Raw genomic sequence first — 16993 nt, forward strand, 5'->3', positions numbered from 1 at the left:
TCTTGGCGCGTGCAGGCTCACCGCAAGCCCAGAACAAGCAGTGCGCGTGGGTGTTTAAGCAAGGACTCCTGTGATTAAAGGTTTGTGAGACCTCCGCAGCCTCTGCCGAAGCATACAAATGCTTCTGGAGAACAGATGATTAAAACCAATCTTCAAAATTACCTCAACGGGGAAAGCTTACTATTATTATTATTACTATTGGAACTAACCTACAATCAATAGAAAGACAAACAGTGGAAAATATGGGGCTTACAAAGCAACTCATTCAACCAAACTCAATGTATCTGTGCAAAGTTACCAACACATTCCAGACTACAATAAAGACATTAGATCATTTCATTGCAGAATTCTGTCTCAAATTTACTTATAAAAGATAAATCTCAAGTACATCAACCTAAAGGTAGACCACTCCAAGTAACTATTTGTGATATGGCATTACAATATATTCTACTTTGATATTAGCATCCTCTGAATGGAGACCTCCTCAGGTCCCTGCCAACCTGAATTGTCCTACAATACTGTGATCCAAAGCAGCCTACAGAACTTCTCCTTGTTTCCACCAGAACTGCCTTTTTTACACAAGCTGCAGCTAGCTTTGCTGTTCCTCGATGGACGCCAGCAGCCACTGCTGTTCTGAGATCCTTACAGCTTGCACAGTTGTGCATCTATCCACGCAAAGCCTTCGCTCTTAAGGTGTATGCTGACAGGGAAATATCACTGATTTATCACAACACACGCTTTCCTTGCATTTTCTGCATCATTTTCTACAAAAGGTTATGGAAAGGGAGTATGCCGTGGCGTTCTCAACTCTGACTCCTGAGATAAGAGACTTGCGTACGCTGAGAAAACAAGTGTGCTGTGAAGATTAAACATCAGAGCCATAAAAGGCTTAAATTTGAGCCTCTTACATTCTTTCAAAYAGTATCTGCAGCAGCTGTCCCAAACCAAAGGCCGAGAGTTAAACCACGACTGCAGTGCCTTACGCAGGGGCCGGAGCTCAGCGGTCGGTAGCTGACTCGCCAGGCARCGCTCCCAGACTATGTTCTCCAGGGCCTTCCAAGCCTTTCCGGCTGCCGAATTCCACGAAACGTTAACACAAGCTTCAAGCTTACACAGGTAAACCTTGCAACTTGGGGTCGCTCTCAGACTTCATTTTTTCCATACGTAAAACAGATAAAAGCACTATTTTGCTGTCAGTTGGGGAGACCTGAACAGGCAGACAAATATTTTCCAYAAAGGAACATTTGCACACAAAATGCAGTATGCTTGTTAAGTCTAAAAGAAAATCAAAGAAAAAACATCTTCAATTCTCAGAAAAGATACATATTTAAAACACTGACTAGGTTACATTGGGAACTGTGATTCATACTACGTTTTACTGATCTTTTCCATCTTTAACCCTAAGATGGTCCTGAGTCATTTGTAAAAAGCAGTAGGCTAACAAGAAGAAATAAACAAATGAAGTAATTATGGAGATTTTCTTACTTTCTTTTACAAATTACATAGCATGATCTTGCTATGACCTGAGTTTGATATAAATTTCACAACTGCTTCCTGGGTCTCAGCTGCTTCCGGCAAGCCCAGAGCAACGGTGCTGCRGCAGGTTTCCTTTCCATCGGAGGCAGCACTCCTGAGTTACTATTTTGCACCTGCACGCTGGATCCCTGCTCCGTTTCCCACCCAGCTGCTGTGCGTTGTGCCCTTACAGCCGTTCTCGCACAAGGTATTTGTCTGATGACTCACCAGCAACTGCAGCACCAAGGGTCACATCTCTGCTCCTCCACCGCAGAGCTTTCTGCTTCCGTCTGCGTTCAGTTTAATGCTAGCTTCAATGTAAAGAGCGTGCTGCGAAAAACAGCACTCTTGCTCCATACTTTAACAGATCACACCTACTTAAAATGCTTGAGGCAAAAGTGTGCAAGTTACGAATGGGACACTTTTAGCAACAGGGATAATTCCTGAGATTCACCCTGACTTTCCTCACTCTGGTAAAAAGCTGCTTCTGTGTTCACATGGTGAGCAAAACACAGGGCAGCTCTCCACGTCTGGGGAGCAAGGAGGGAGGCGGGAAGCTGGGAGCCGCAGGAGGCATCAGAGCACCAAGCTTGCGCTAGGGCCTGTCGCTCACTGCACCTGAGAAAGAAAACACGTAGCCGCTTCCGTGACATCCATTGGTGGAACCACAGAAATGCCTCTACTGAAAAACAGCCTTCATTCAGTCCGACAGCTATGCTGACCAGAGACCTCCAAGATGGACCCAGATGTCGCCCCATGAAGCACACCAGCACCTACCAAGCACTACGCTGGCACGTCAGAGCTTACTGCGCTCCGGATCGCACACGCCCGCACGGCCAAAGGCAAGCTCAGAAACAAAACCCGGCTGCAGGCTGCAGAAAAAGTGATAACACCGTTCAAAACCTCTGCCGCAGCAGCGCCGTGCTTTGCCAAACCCCAGCTGCTCTTCCTGTGGCTGAGCATTGCTTTCCCGACGTGCAGAAGGTCGGCAGCCTGCGACTCCCCGCGTCCGAGGCGAGAGGCAGGGACAGAGAACTGAGGAGCCAGGCCACCAAAGCAGCAGTATTATTAGCTGCCCTCGGTACAGGCGGCAGGAGAAGAGGACGTAGGCTCAGGTCCAGCAGCTGTCGCAGCAGAAAGGAACGTGGAGTCAGGCCTCAGACCGGGAGCTGCCGCGATGCCTCTGCCAGCTTCCGCGTTTCACACCACAGCAAAACTGCTTCTTGTGGCAGGGCCCTGAGCCCAGCGGGCCCGCGAGTTCAACGCGACACGTAATTAGAGGAAGAAGCCTGTTTTTCCAAAGGATGCTCTTATTTGTCATATCCTTTCAAAAGCATTTTAATACAGGTAAACTCTGCATCAGAAGCCAATTACCACTGGCCAGCTCAATTAGCCAAAACGAACTTTTACTATTTCATAGGAAAAATTCCAAATTTATCTACTTCTTCAAATTGCCTATATCCATCTATTAGCAGCATAAGTCATGGAGTTCTCATTAAACATCAGAAGCATCAGCCTCCCCCTCCCTTTCTAACAGCCACAACCACCCTTTTTTTTTTGCTAGGAAACCTGTGACAGCTGCAAAACTCCCCTAAATACCATTCGGACATGATTCTTATTCCAAACAACTCAGCAAATAATAGAAAACTTGACAGAAGGGGTGAAGAGAAAGACACTAGGAGAGCGAAAAGGGAAGGAAGCCGGGATAACTTCAGGAGGGGCGCGCAGGCTGCTCGGGGGCATGACAACGGAGCCTCCGTCGAGGCTCAGCTTCAGGAGTCGTCCAGTCGCCAGGCTGGCTGGCTCCTCGTAGGCAAGACAGCCTGGTCGAGGAAGGGAGCTGGAGAGGCGCGCTAGGACAAATTCCATTTTGCAGAGCAGGACGAAGGAATGCATGCAGACCAAGAGAAATACGGGAATTGGTGTCAAGTCAGCGGAATGCAAACAGTCAGACTCTGATGAGAAGACACCTACTTAAACGTCCAGATTTGATCAAGGGGGAGCCAACGCAAGAGTTCATAACAGGAAAATGTAACAGTCTGATCAACAAGCTGAACAACACAATYCCAGCACCTGTATTTCTAATGAACAGGAAGGGTTAATGCACACACAGAAAACTGCAAGAGCRTTCCTGTAGCCAAGACAAATGACGCAAAGGGCTTGGACATCTGTCTGAATGGACAGAAAAATAACTGCAAGTGTTTAAGACAGACCAGTAATTACAGAAGCCAGGGATTTTGAAGTCTTCTGGAAAAAAAAGTTGTTAGTCGTACAGAGGTAATAGCCATACAGTGAAACGACTTGACCATAAAACCGAAACCCAAGTCTTTGAGCACGATAATATTGTTAGCATATATACAATAAGCTGTCAACYAGCCTACAGAGACAGAGGGCGGGATTTGTTCTGAGCAGCATAAAAATTGCTGTTACTGCTCAATCCTAGCAACAGAGGTTTATCCTGTTTAGTAATGGGTGAGCTGGACTCATCAAGTGAATTGAATTGCCYGAGGCTGCTCTGGAGCCAGAGGGAGAGACAGAGTTAAGGTTGCAAAGCAATCCCAAGCAAAGATCTGGCAAACAAGAAAACGCTGGATTTTAGGAAATGCAAGTAGAAGCTTTTTATTTGTTTTAATTTCTCTATAAAGTAGAATTTAGACAGTGGGAAGGGCCTGCAACAAGACAACAGACAACSGAATCCACCCAGCAATGAGCACATCATTGGCTCCTCATTAACATGCTCTGTGCTTCAGGTTACTGTGCCATCTCTCTGGAGACAGTAACCTTCCCAAAAAATAAAGGGGCCTTGTCATGATTAGATTTGCCCAATAAATTGAACTGCTGCGTTCTTTAGGCAGGAGATTTAACCTCCCTGGACCTCAGTCTCTTTATCTGAGAACTGCGRATAATGCTTGCTGGAGAAGGGTTTATGAAGGATTTGTGACAGTTTAGAGTTTTCAACAGACAGCACTATGTAGATGCTAGTGTTTCAAACGTGTCATATTTTGCCACACATATCAGAATGGAGGGGGAGGGGGATCAAACATGTTGGTCCAGAAACAGCAGGTCACATTTTTGTAAATTTTTTAAGAATGAATACACACATGCACAGATTATACCAGGTTCTACCACTGGTCATTTTTCCTGAGTCTACAAAACATGTATCTAAATTTTCATTTGGTCAAATGCCGTAAGATACATCACACGTGTTCCCAAGGCTAAGGAGAGCAGCACCCAATGGCAGACAGAAGCCTCACCATGGGCACATACTGGCTAGCACAATAATCTAGAGCAGTGGTCTCAGCAGCTCCTGATTCATCTCCTTCCACAGCCAAGAATTCAGGTTATTCAGCAGCCCTTGCTCCAAGCACAGTCCAGCCTCCAGTCCTTTGACATGGACTTGGCACAGGAGCTATGCTTCAACCATTCAGGAAACTCATGTAGCTCCAGAGATGTACACTGTCTACCTGAGTCTAGTGGAAAGGGTTGGACATGCAACATACCCATATCCTGCCACTGCTTTTGCTATGGCTTGAGGAATCAGAAAAACTGACATCATTTGACTGTCAGTAGATGATTTCACCAGTCTGCTTTATTCTCGCTTCCAATACTTTGCTKTTCTTATTTAGAGTCCAATCACATTAAAAGACAGAATTCCCTACCYTGAAGAGAGTCTAGCAAACGAGTATCAAATGCAATTGAGGCTACGTTAACAATAATAAATAGCTTTCTCTTTTATATTAGTCACTATTTCTATTGACCCTTATGTAAAAAAATAATTTCCTTCATCAAGAATTTTATTTCTCTTTAATGAAGTTATCAGCTAAAATCTCAAAGGGCAAGACAATACAGACTCACTCCTTTTTCTGCAGTAAGCAAAAATGTACTGTAACTTTTCCAGYTGAGTTGGTCAAAGAATGTAATAAATACTATAATGTGAAAGGACAACAGCCAGTAAATTTGCTCCACAATATTACAAAGAAGGGCTTGACCAGAGTCAGATGTGCTTCCCAGCTCTAGGATTAAAAAAAGCAAGGAATGAAGTGATAACAACAATCACTCATGTAAAAAGGTCTATTGGTGTCTTTCAGTGTTAGAATAAATTGATATAGTTTGTGTGTAAAAAAGATTTGAGTTGACAGAAACCCAACACAAAGGGAAAAAAACAATCACACACACTAAACCTGGACCAAGACTGAACATTGCTTTCTTTGCTAGATATAGAGAAAGGCAGCCCAAAAAAGCCTCTGAGGAACTGAATTTCAGGCTTCATCATCACACTACTGTTACCCGTAACGGAACAGTCCTCCTAGGTCCTCTCCAGAGGCAGAATACTATGTGAGAGAAGAACAGAAAAGTCATTTTACACTAACCTCATCACTCTCTTCCACATCCACATTGCCATTGGCATCATCGTCCATCTGCTTGTGTATGTTGCGGACAGCTTCAAAGCTGAGCTGCTCATCTTCGTCATGACACAAGGGCTTATCAATGCGGCAGAACTCTGCTTAGGGAGAAAACACTAACATTAGGCAGYCTGCACCAAAAGAAATTCCATCTTGTTTTCTCACTAAGCATCTTACATTTGAAAGTGCTTACTGAACACTTGAGAAAGTATTCCAGTGTTTCCATTCATGGTAGAATGAAATGTAACTGCCAGATTCCTATGAAATTTCTAATTCAAACAAGAAAGGATTGGTCATGGCCTAATCAGGGCTGTTCTTCCTCGAGCCAGGTTCTTCAGCATTTCCACCTCCACCAACCTCCTGTTCTGTAACAAAAGGAAGTGCTCCATTTGCAGGTACCAGAGCGAGGGCAACCTCCATCCGGGTCAGGGACTTGTCTCCTCAACGTGGTGTCTATCTGGGTTCTCCTGGGAGGGAGGAARATGCGAAGACTGTAGGGTTACGCTTTGTCTCCTATTTTGTGAGCTTCACTTCTCATTTGGATATTGTTAGTATTGGCACAGCATCCAGGTAGGACATTTTGGGAGTAAGAGCTGAATGTTTATATAAATATGTCAGCTAAAAAGAGTTAGCCTGCTTCCTGATTATGAAACAGATTGTTTTCTTTTTGCGTATTTTTCTACATTTCAAAACTAATACTTCAAATTCTTCTGCCTGCCTGACTTCATCTAAGCACCAAACTTGGCTTACCCACTTCTCCTACGGTACCGCTGCACATCAAGGTGCCGTGCGCCATGACAGCTCTGCAACCTGACACTCCCATCTCACTCACACACTCACACTTGGAGCTGGAGGGTGGCAGGAGGAGTAACAATTATCCATGCTTAATCCTTGTTGCCAGCAAAGTGTAGATAGGTTTGCATATTTAATGATAGCAATTTTTCACTTGCGTGCCATTTGCAAATAAATTTTGTGGTGGTGGTTTGCCTTGAGGATGTCACTTTGCTGYGGAGCGCTGAACGCTGATCCTCTGTTAAGGTCTCCTGGATGCAACACACATGAAGATCCTCCGTGAAGGTGGAACTTTGAGAAGTGTCCTTTATTAGAAAAAACAAGACTCTCACTTTATAGTGAGAGCGGAGGCAGCAGCCGGCACTGCRGGAATACCTCCACCCGGCCCCCGCTCCAATGGTTGCTGCTTGCACCCTGCTCTCCTAGAGCACCTGTCATGTGAAGCATGCTTTAGAGAGGACAAATGGATATTCATCAGGGGACAGTATGTGCTTCTGTTACAAAAACGGGTTTTCACAACCAGGCTCTCACATCATTCCTTTAAGGTACCCCCAAAGGAAAAGAGACTATATGGCATGTCTTCTTGCAGCAYTGAATCATGAGATTAGTCTACTGCTGCAAAATAGCATCAACTAGAAATCAGACTCTATACACACACCCACGAACATCAAGTATTATTGATAAGTAGATACCACCACCACAGTACTTCTTGCCCATTTTTGTACAAACATTAAAAACAGTTTTGCAGGGTAGGTATCAATAATTTAACAAAAGGAAGACCATCTCTTAAGTTTGCTTGGGAAACAAAGGTTATTATGTGTCTGAATAAAACACACAATAGTAAATCTCATCAGAAGAAACTCCCACCTGTGTGAAACTGGCTGAGCAGTAGCAAGAGGAATTCTGCACCAACCAAGAGGAAGAAATGCCTTTACAGAAAAGGTCCGAGGGAGGGGTCTCTGTGACCCACAGAAGCAGTTCCGTAGTCGTGCTCCATCCCCTCTTAGACATACAACCACTGCAAACAGAGTAAGATGGTACTAATAAAAACATTAATTATGCCAACCAAGAAAGGCATACTTCAGAACTGGCCAGCTGGTAGCTCTTCAGCCAYGTGGTGCTCACAGCCAGTTAAAGCAACTCCGGTGGCCCTGCCACAGGTGAGTGGCGCAGGGTGCTGCCAGCATGCCAGCTGCAAGGGGTCTGGCCTCTGCAAGGCAGGAAGATAGCAGAACTGCAAAAACTGCCATCACCAGCAACGCAATACCACCACCTGTCCACCTCCGTGGTTCTTAGGATCAGTAGAACAACCTTGACTCTGTGGAACACATTAAGTGACATAGACAACACACATGCACACACACACACACACACACAATAACTTAATGTTTGACCAAGCCTGCGTATCTGGCCCCTCAGAGCTGGGGTTGAGTTTTCTTTTATAACTTCTTTTTAGCATGCTGTGATCAGTAAAAACCTGTTTTTCTATCAGGCCATTTCTGTGAGTGGGAAAATCAAGACCAAGTCCAAAACTGGCATTATTTATAAATTTGTTTTTATTATCTATAAAAAAGAAAAAAATTATTGTCACAATCTCCTCCTTCTACCTTGTACAGTTGTAAATAAACAGTGGAAAACGTAAAATGGTTCAGCTTTGAAAAGATCAGGTCCACCTGTGCAYCCCTGCATCAGGATACCTGAAGAGGCCACATGTTGCCTTACTGTTTTTTCCAAATGCAAAGATTCAACCATCAACCTACCAAATTCATCTACAATTGAAGCCATTTTCTCTCTCTCTAATCCAAATTACCTTTGAATTAGAGACCTTTCAGTGGACACAGATCTTTTGATGTCCATTCATCCTTTGCTAGCTTATATAAAAATCAGTGCATTCCAGTAAGTGGACACCAAGCTCTCACTCCATATCAACTCCCAAGATTGAACCAGAATCAACAAGACCTTTCCATTTAGCTCCAGCATAACAAATATTCTGCTTAGGACACTAGTCAGTAGGCTCCATCTAAAATTTTGATTCTCTGTATTAATTAACTGAAGATGAAAATAAGCACTGGAATGCCACCCTGTTTTACTATGTGATAAGGCAACTTACAGAGGGGTAACTGAGGTTCACTCATGCATTCCTGGAGAAGCAATGCTGGCATCAGGCACAGATTCAATAAGCTGCACAAAGAACTAGAAGCTTATTCTCTMCAAACCACTGCCCATGTGTATAGCCAGGGATTAAGTCCAGGAACCCTACAAAATGGTAATCAGACGAGAAAGCTCTTCCTTCCACCTTGTTGAGCCAAGGTGCTCTCTCTTTCACACTGCTCAAGGCCTGGTGCAGCAGGAAGCCAGTGCAGATAAGAGGCACAAAGCCTGCAGTAGGATCTGGGGAAAACRTCCCACACAGTAACACGCAGTAACCCAAAGCAGTAGCCAGGTAATAACAATACSGTAGGTAGGGTGGGAGCAAGAGTAGCAGTTCTGAAGGGTAACTCAGTATTTCCCTGCTTGGGTAGGCAGGGAAGCTCCATTATTTCATTACATCTTCTGAGGCAGCACAAGGACCCATGGAGGACTGCATTTTGTTTAGCACAGASACCAGATTTTCAACTTACTTCACAGTAATCAGAGTGAAGTAAATTTTTGTCTAAGGTAATTTGTTTGGTTGGCTTTAATTGGAAAGGGAGAGGAAGTTCTCAGGGTTGTATATATGTTTCTGGATGCCTTAGAATTGATCTGCTCAGTAATCTGATTTTCTTCTCCTAACCTGTAAGAATTTGTTCCTGCCACTCTTTCTTTGTAGTCGGCTCATATTCTTGGGCTGCATCTTTTCTGCAATAATCACACAGATCTCAAAGAAAGGCAGCAAGAAAACAAGACAGTTATTGTATTTATACTGCCTTTGGACTTTACTTCAGAAGGAAAATGTAAACGAACTAAAAAATATCTCCCAAAATATTACACGATCATCTTGTTCTGAGCCTGTGGTTATTATTATAGCAATTAATGTAGCGACACTGTAGCAAAGTTCAATGTACAGGAAGGAAAGATGATTTTATTTTAAAACAAAAGTAGTTTTATTCATATTAACATTTTTATATCCACTTAAGAACTGTGAAGTGCCAAACCATGGCTGTTCAAGTGGTCTGTCCAGGATTTAGGTAACAAGACACACGCATTAAGGTGATATTACCCAGATTTCTTGCAGTCACGGGTAGGACAAAGTGTGGATATTTGTAACAAGTTTTAAGAATGAAGCATGACTGGAAATGTTTTCCTGACAAAACCCCAGAAAGAACAACGAAGAAATGGTTACAGGAATGGCATGTGTTGATAACCAAGTACACAATGAACAGCCATTACACTGAGGAATGTTTGTTGGCATCAAGGCCAGAAAAAGCCCATGCTCCGTAAGGCCTAAGCACAGGTGATTTATCAGCAGAAGGCCCTACATTACACYGCCAGGGTCACAAGGCTTCAGCACACAGCATGGGCCACTCCTCTTCCTGTTAGCTCAACAGGAAGACAAACTGCCGCTGCAAAAGTACCCCAGATGAAGAAACAAAAGACACGGGGTAGCAACCTTGCCTAAGATTTATTGAGGGTTAAGCAAGATTGAGGCAAAACGTTCACACCATAATAACCACWGCCTTCTAAAGGGTGTAGACAGACCTGACCAAAAATCAGTTCCTCYCCTGGGTTCCTTTCGATGGGTGATAAGGTAGGGAGGACCTCATAGCTGGCATCCCTTCTCCTCCACGGCACACACAAGCAATTCCGCTCAGGCCACACAGACACACGTCTTYGTACCTGCCTGCAAGACCTTAGGTGAGTGAAAGCCTTGAGATGAGTGCGAAATTGTTTCTGATTAAATAAAGAACACCTTCCTCTTGTGTAACATCTAGCACTAATTGTGTTACAGCCCTTTCTTGCAAAGAGACCCTTGTCTCTAGTCACCGTCACGTGCCCCAGGCTGTTCCTCACCTGCAGACCCCAGGACTGATGGGGGTGCCTTTGGCACAGGGGTGAGCTCTCCCCCATCCCATCCCATCCCATCCCATCCCATCCCATCCCATCCCATCCCAACTCTTCTGTCTCTACGCCTGGCGTCTACAGTCTCCCATTCTGTTCTTTATCTTCCCTCTATCATCTCCTAACAGCCACACCCTGCCCCCCTCCCGCTTTTTTATTTAAAGAATGCTCTTCCCTTCCCCACCCTCCACCCCCAGTCTGATGTCCTGAGACTGCAGATGTACGGTCACCTTGATGGCCCGCTAACAGAGGTGCTATCAACACATGCCATCTTGATATCCCCTCTTCTGCCATTCCCCCGGTGCTTCCGCACCCACACAGGCCCATTCGCTCTGCATTCAGAGCAGCCCTAAGGTCTCTGCACTATCTCTCTTCCACAAAAGGGATTTTGTAACCTTTCAGGCAGTCTCCGGGGAGTCAAGAGCACACCGCTCAAAGGCACTACTGCTACTGCACGCCCTGAACTAGAAAACTGTTACCAGACGCCYAAGCGCTGAAGCAGGGCGGGCAGAGGTGGGGTGGAATGGGTCCTGCAAGGGAGCTTGCTTGGGTTCTAGGGACAGACTAGGAAGACGTCTGTGGTGAACTGCCTACGGCAGAACGACCACACGCTGGACGTGGATGACGTTCTGAGTTGCTCTGCAGTCCAGTCTTCTCACGCTGCGCCTGCCCTGACAAGCTCAGCCCAGCGTGAGTCAGGCTGACTGGTCTGCACGTCTAAGGTTGAAACCAGCACATTCTCCTCGGCTTTGCAGTGCATGAGAAGCGCACACGCAACCAGTCCGGCCATCTCAGCCAGCAACTTGCAGCCCAGGGCAGTAACTCCACAAGTAACTCACTCAAACTTGCCTGCTTGTGATATGACAAAGCACTGAGTGCTCAGAAAACTTCAGTTCTAAAAACTCTTAAGCCAGAAAATCTTACAAGGCCAGCAAATGCACTTCAGCCTCCGACAGTAAGAGAAAACTTTCGTGGTAACTGTTAGCAACACATCCCAGCAATGTGCCTTTGTGGCAAAGAAAGCAACAGCCTCTGGGCTGCATTAGGAAGAGCAGACACCAGCAGGTCGAAGGAGGTGATCCTCCCCCTCTGCTCAGTCCTGGTGAGGCCACGTCTGGAGTGCTGGGTCCAGTGCTGAGCTCCTCAGGACGACAGGGACAGGGAGCTACTGGAGTGAGTCCAGCTAAGGGCTACAAAGTTGATTAAAGGACTGGAGCATCTCTCATAGGACGAGAAGGTGAGAGAGCTGGGCCTGGTCAGCCTRGAGAAGAGAAGGCTTCAGTAGACCTCATCAACTTGTATAAATATCTGATGGGAGGGTATAAAGATGGAAGCAAAGTCTTCTTAGATAATAGTGACAGAGTGAGAGGCAATGGACACAAATTGAAATACAGGAAATCTCATCTGAACATAAAAAAACACCAGCTTTGGAGACAGTCAAAACCTGCCTGGACAAAGTCCTGGGCAACCACGCTAATGCTGACCCTACTTGAGCAGTGGGGTTGGACAAGATGATCTCCAGAGGCACCTCCCAACCTCAACCATCCTGTGATTCTGCAACATCAAAGTATTTATTTTCCAGATGTTTTATTTCTTGTGGGAAATTATCTCTAGTGGGAATTCTTTTTGTTCAAATTCAGGTTCTCTCAATTTTCTTCTATGAAGTCCCATTATCTTTAATACAGTAATGTTTGAAAAATTGTGTCAATACCATGAGAGTCAATTGCCCCCAGCAGCACTTTGTATTATAACACAGGCAGCTATTGGGCTAGGATTAGATAGCAGTTTAATTATAAGAATTCTGATTTATATAACTCACTTYATAAATACTAGAATAGCAGCCAGAAAAGAAACTTGTATTCTGAGGGAAAAAATTACACATTTTTGCTAAAACAAACAAGAACTCAGCTTTCTTGCTCAGGGGTTCTTCTCATAACACTCAATGTCAAGCACAATTTATACATTTTAACAAAAACTTTTAACAGTTTTTTAAGGAATGTACMTAAATATTATCATTCCCACTTGAATAATAAGAAAAATGAAAGGGAACTGAGTTTTTTTGCACAGCTACAGCACAGCAAYRTTACAGARCARCAAAGTGGACTGCTAGGAAAAAACMAACCAACCAACYAAGCAGAACAGCCATCAGTTCTCCAGCTCTAGATACCAATCAATAGAGCCTGCAATCACACAAATGCTCAGCTAAAATAYTTTTTACTACAAGATTACATTGTACAGCTGGATACTATTTACTATATAGAAAACCAGCTGCTACTACTCACTTCATGTTTAATGTGCAATACTTTCCCACATAGGCATGTGTAAATTCATATGTAAAAATACGTCATTTTAAAGGTGAATTTGTCAAACAGAACTGAGATTTCAGCACATTGTCGTTTCATTACTCTGATCAGCTCCTTCCRTTTGAGCTAGTTCCTTCAGAGGTAAAATCCCTTGCTTCAGACGTACTCAAGCATGGCACAGATATTCTTGCTTTGAAAGGAAGCAATGGTGGTTTTTCTCATATCAAGAAATAACATGCAATTCACAGGCATCAAAAAGGTGGACTTCATCTTTCTATCTCCACTAAATCCTGGAAACCTCTCAACAGTTATTTTCATAGTAGATTTAGTAGGTGAAAGATTCCAGATGAAAGGAGTTTCATCATGAGAAGATGCAGGAGAGCATTCAAACAAGCATCTTGCTCCACACAACTAAATTAAGCATGTTTTCCTGCTATGATATTAAATTATCATCACCTCTACAGCAGTGGGGTCTTTAGCAGCTATTTAAATAGATGTTTAATAGATGTTTAATAGATTAATGGATKTTTTAAATGTTTTTTCACTTCACCTTTACATGAAGCACTACAAATTGCTTCTGCAGTACAGAACCCTGRACCTCATCTGAGCACAGGAATAACCCAACCCAGCTTTTCCTACTAGAAACCTTGAATTAGGAAATCACTATCAGCAGGAGGGCAAAGGTTTATTTTTTTTCTTTAACTTGCAGTTTTTAAATTCAAATATTTATACATAACTCAAGATCTTTCATTGTCTCCAGAAGATGCCCCATATTCCTGAAAAGATGCAGCAATCATTTTTTGTGTGTCAAAACCTCCTGCTTTAGCCTCTTCTTCTTACTAGTGAAYGTGGATAGGCAAAAATATTACATGATCAGCAGAAATAACCCCTCCGTGAGTCTGAGAACAGAAGAGTTTCCTCCAAGACTGCTCGTCTGGCACTCCTTAAGAAATCCTCCAGACCACAGCTTGGAAACGAGCGTGTGTACCAACCTCATCCTCAAGTTCAGCATAGCAGAATAAAGCCTGATCTTACTATCATGAGTCTAAATTAAAAGTAAACATTAAGCTAAGGAAACCAACTAGGCTAGGAAAAACATAAATGCGATCAGAGATTAGACGATTTGATCTTTGATGCACTTTTAAAGTGAGCAACAGGCCAGGGTGCCTTTGCTGGGAGCTCCGACCAGAAACAGTGGCAAASCACCTATGACGAGGGTCTGAGAAAGAGACGGTGCAGAAGTCACAGGGCCAAACTTACCTTCCCTGATCTGGTGGCACAGCTATTGGCTTCTCCTCAACCCCCCTCTCTCTGAGGAGCTACATGAGAAGGTACCACGGGAGGGGAAAGAGATGCAGAGCAGAGCCTACTGCTCAGGCCATACCCTGGCACTGCAAATGCCGCTTCCTGCCAGCGACCGAGACCTGCGTTAAGAACAGACACAGGAAGGAACTGACCACCACCTCGCACTATGTGACACAGTGGTGGAGATGCTAGTCCTTTTTCAATTTAAAAAAGTCAAAGTTTTCTCCACAAATGGGCTTCTGTCCTTGGCACCACCCCAGCATGTATTTACTACAATTAATTCCCTCATCACTGATTGCTTCATCACTGACTGCAATAAGGCTTTTCCATCTTCTTCACACAACAGTTTACTGACTCAGATAAGCATAGTTTCATCACAGTTTTTCTGAGTTCACTCATTCTTCCTTGCACCCAGCAGCAAAGCTTCTATTTCTCTAATATTTTAGCTGTTGCTTCCACCCAGTCTCCGCCAGCATAAACCTTTGCTGTCCTAATCTGCCTCTTCAAATATTTTGCTCTCCCCAGCCTATTCCCTCCCTTTAAAATATAATAAAATAAGCCAATGTCCCCCACATCCCAAAATACAAAACAAAAAGCCTTTTTCTCTGTTCTGGAGAGAGAGGAGAGAGGAAAAAAAAAAAAAAAAAAACACACACACAACACCAACTCAATCCTACGTTTTGGGGCCATATCTGCCTTTCCTAATCCTGCCCACTCTTCTTGCTTCCTACCCTGTTTAAACAGGCAGTCTATTCTACTTAAAGATGAATTGCCAAATTTCCTTCCCACAGTCCCTAATCTGAATATTCAAGTATGATTCTGCTCTCCCCACTGTTCTCAAATCTCTTTTCCCAGAACATATCTCAGACCAGGTCGTGTCATTCTAAAAGATGAGCAGCAAAACCCCCAAATCCCATGTCCCAGAAAGTTCTAATGAGCCTAACTAACCAGGGATAGGATTACCTCCTGATAACCTATATAAACTATCTGCTTACACATTTCTTTCCCTTCAGGCTGGACATAATTGAATCCTTAGCAGCTCCAGAGAGTGCAGGACATTCACATTTAATTTTATTAGGAAGTCCTTCATCCAGTATGACTACGCCTTCACAACTTAGGCTCTTTAGAAGGGGAGAGCCATATCATATAGACTTCATATAAATTTCGATCCACTTTGCTTTCAAGTTCACTGGAGCGAGGTAAAGTTAATTACCTCAGGCCTGTAATACTGCAGGCAAGTGAAAACTCAAGCCAGCCAGCCAGCCAGCTGCAGTTAGAAAGATCAGCTACCTACTGGCTTTACAATACCAGCAACACCACTAGAAAACACTAGACATTGCTAAATAAAAACATCTCTTCCCTCATCTTTGTACAAATTTTAGCTGCATAGCTTCAAGGAGGCTTCAAGGGTATTAGTACCAGCATTTCAAAGCAAGAATAGTAGCATTTATCTTTTCAAACTAGTCTAGCTGAATGGAGAACACCTTACATTGTAATCTAGTATCTAAAGTATCTAAGTATTTGTTTGCCCACTAAAGGCYGAAATCAGCAGTGGTAACTGGGACAGTGGGTGTGAAAAAGAAACATGATCATGATCTGAGTTTACTGCCATAAACTGCACATTCTGCCAGAAGGCATCAGGCCCTGAAGGAGTCTTGCTGTGGCCTAACGACTGGGACTAGCAGCATCTGGAGAGCAAGGAAAGAACAGTCAGTCTCCTCCGATTTCACARGCTGATATCACCACCATAGCACGCAAGAGCCTAGGAGGTCTTAAAGAGTAACACAGCCGATCGATTTTTTTTTTTGGTGGTGGTGGGGCATATTTAAATAGCTCACATTGCTAGAATTTGCACTAAACACCTTGTCAAGAATGATCATATGGAATCCTAACACTTAACATCCTGGGCTTTAAAGCTGTTCCCTCCAAAGAAATGTCTCAGCATAGGACAACTAACCAACAGACAGAAAGCCTTTAACTTGCAACGGTAATTGTTTAAAAACTGGGGGAAAAAAAAAAGTTTCAGGAAATAAAATGATCAAATACGTCCAAATATGAATCACTTTATTTGAAAATTGCTGTTGACCGAAGAGCACAGCTTTAATGGGTAATCATACTGGCAGGGTAGCACTCTAATCAGTTCATAAAATGTTTGATTTTATAGATTCTGTATCCATCTACGGACTCCACTTTGATCTGGGGACTTCTTAGCAGTTGAAGGGGCAAAATTCAGCAAAGTACTGTAGGATAGGATTGTGAAGGGCTTTTAGAAAAAGGCTCACTGATTCTTTAGACAATAATCCAAATCCCAAAATGCTTATAGGTGCTTGAATGAAGATCTTTAGGCTTTCTGCGCTAAAGAAGGAAAAGATTTACTTCATACAATGAAGGGCCACCAAGATGGTTGGGGGCTGGAGCACTGCCTCCATGAGGACAGGCAGAGGGAGCTGGGCTTGTTTGGTCTCGAGAAGAACAGGTTTCAGGAGGACTCAAGAGGAGTCTTCCCCCACCTACGAGGATGTTGAGGAGAGGGAGCGAGGCCTTTCAGCGGYGTGTGGCAGGATGAAAGACCAGGAGCATAGCTGAAATAGAGCTTATATCTCTGTTCATACTGAATATAAGGAGAAAATTTTTCAC

At 43.8% G+C, this 16993-nt stretch overlaps 1 protein-coding gene across 8 annotated transcripts in view; it reads right to left on the reverse strand.

Annotated features, from left to right (window-relative positions):
* STIM1 (stromal interaction molecule 1) overlaps positions 1–16993 on the reverse strand; it is a 103235-nt gene that overhangs the window by 53555 nt on the left and 32687 nt on the right. For 6 of the 8 annotated variants that reach the window (XM_085313096.1, XM_085313097.1, XM_085313101.1 and 3 more), the window contains one exon: positions 5886–6019. In XM_085313096.1, coding sequence (XP_085169222.1) covers positions 5886–6019 — 134 coding nt within the window. The remainder of the gene's footprint in view (positions 1–5885; positions 6020–16993) is intronic. The other 2 variants (XM_085313102.1, XM_085313098.1) reach the window with 1 other exon arrangement.

The sequence above is a fragment of the Rhea americana genome, unplaced genomic scaffold (assembly GCF_003343005.1).
Source record: "Rhea americana isolate MKP2758 unplaced genomic scaffold, rheAme1 scaffold_376, whole genome shotgun sequence".
In the NCBI taxonomy this organism is placed as follows: domain Eukaryota; kingdom Metazoa; phylum Chordata; class Aves; order Rheiformes; family Rheidae; genus Rhea; species Rhea americana.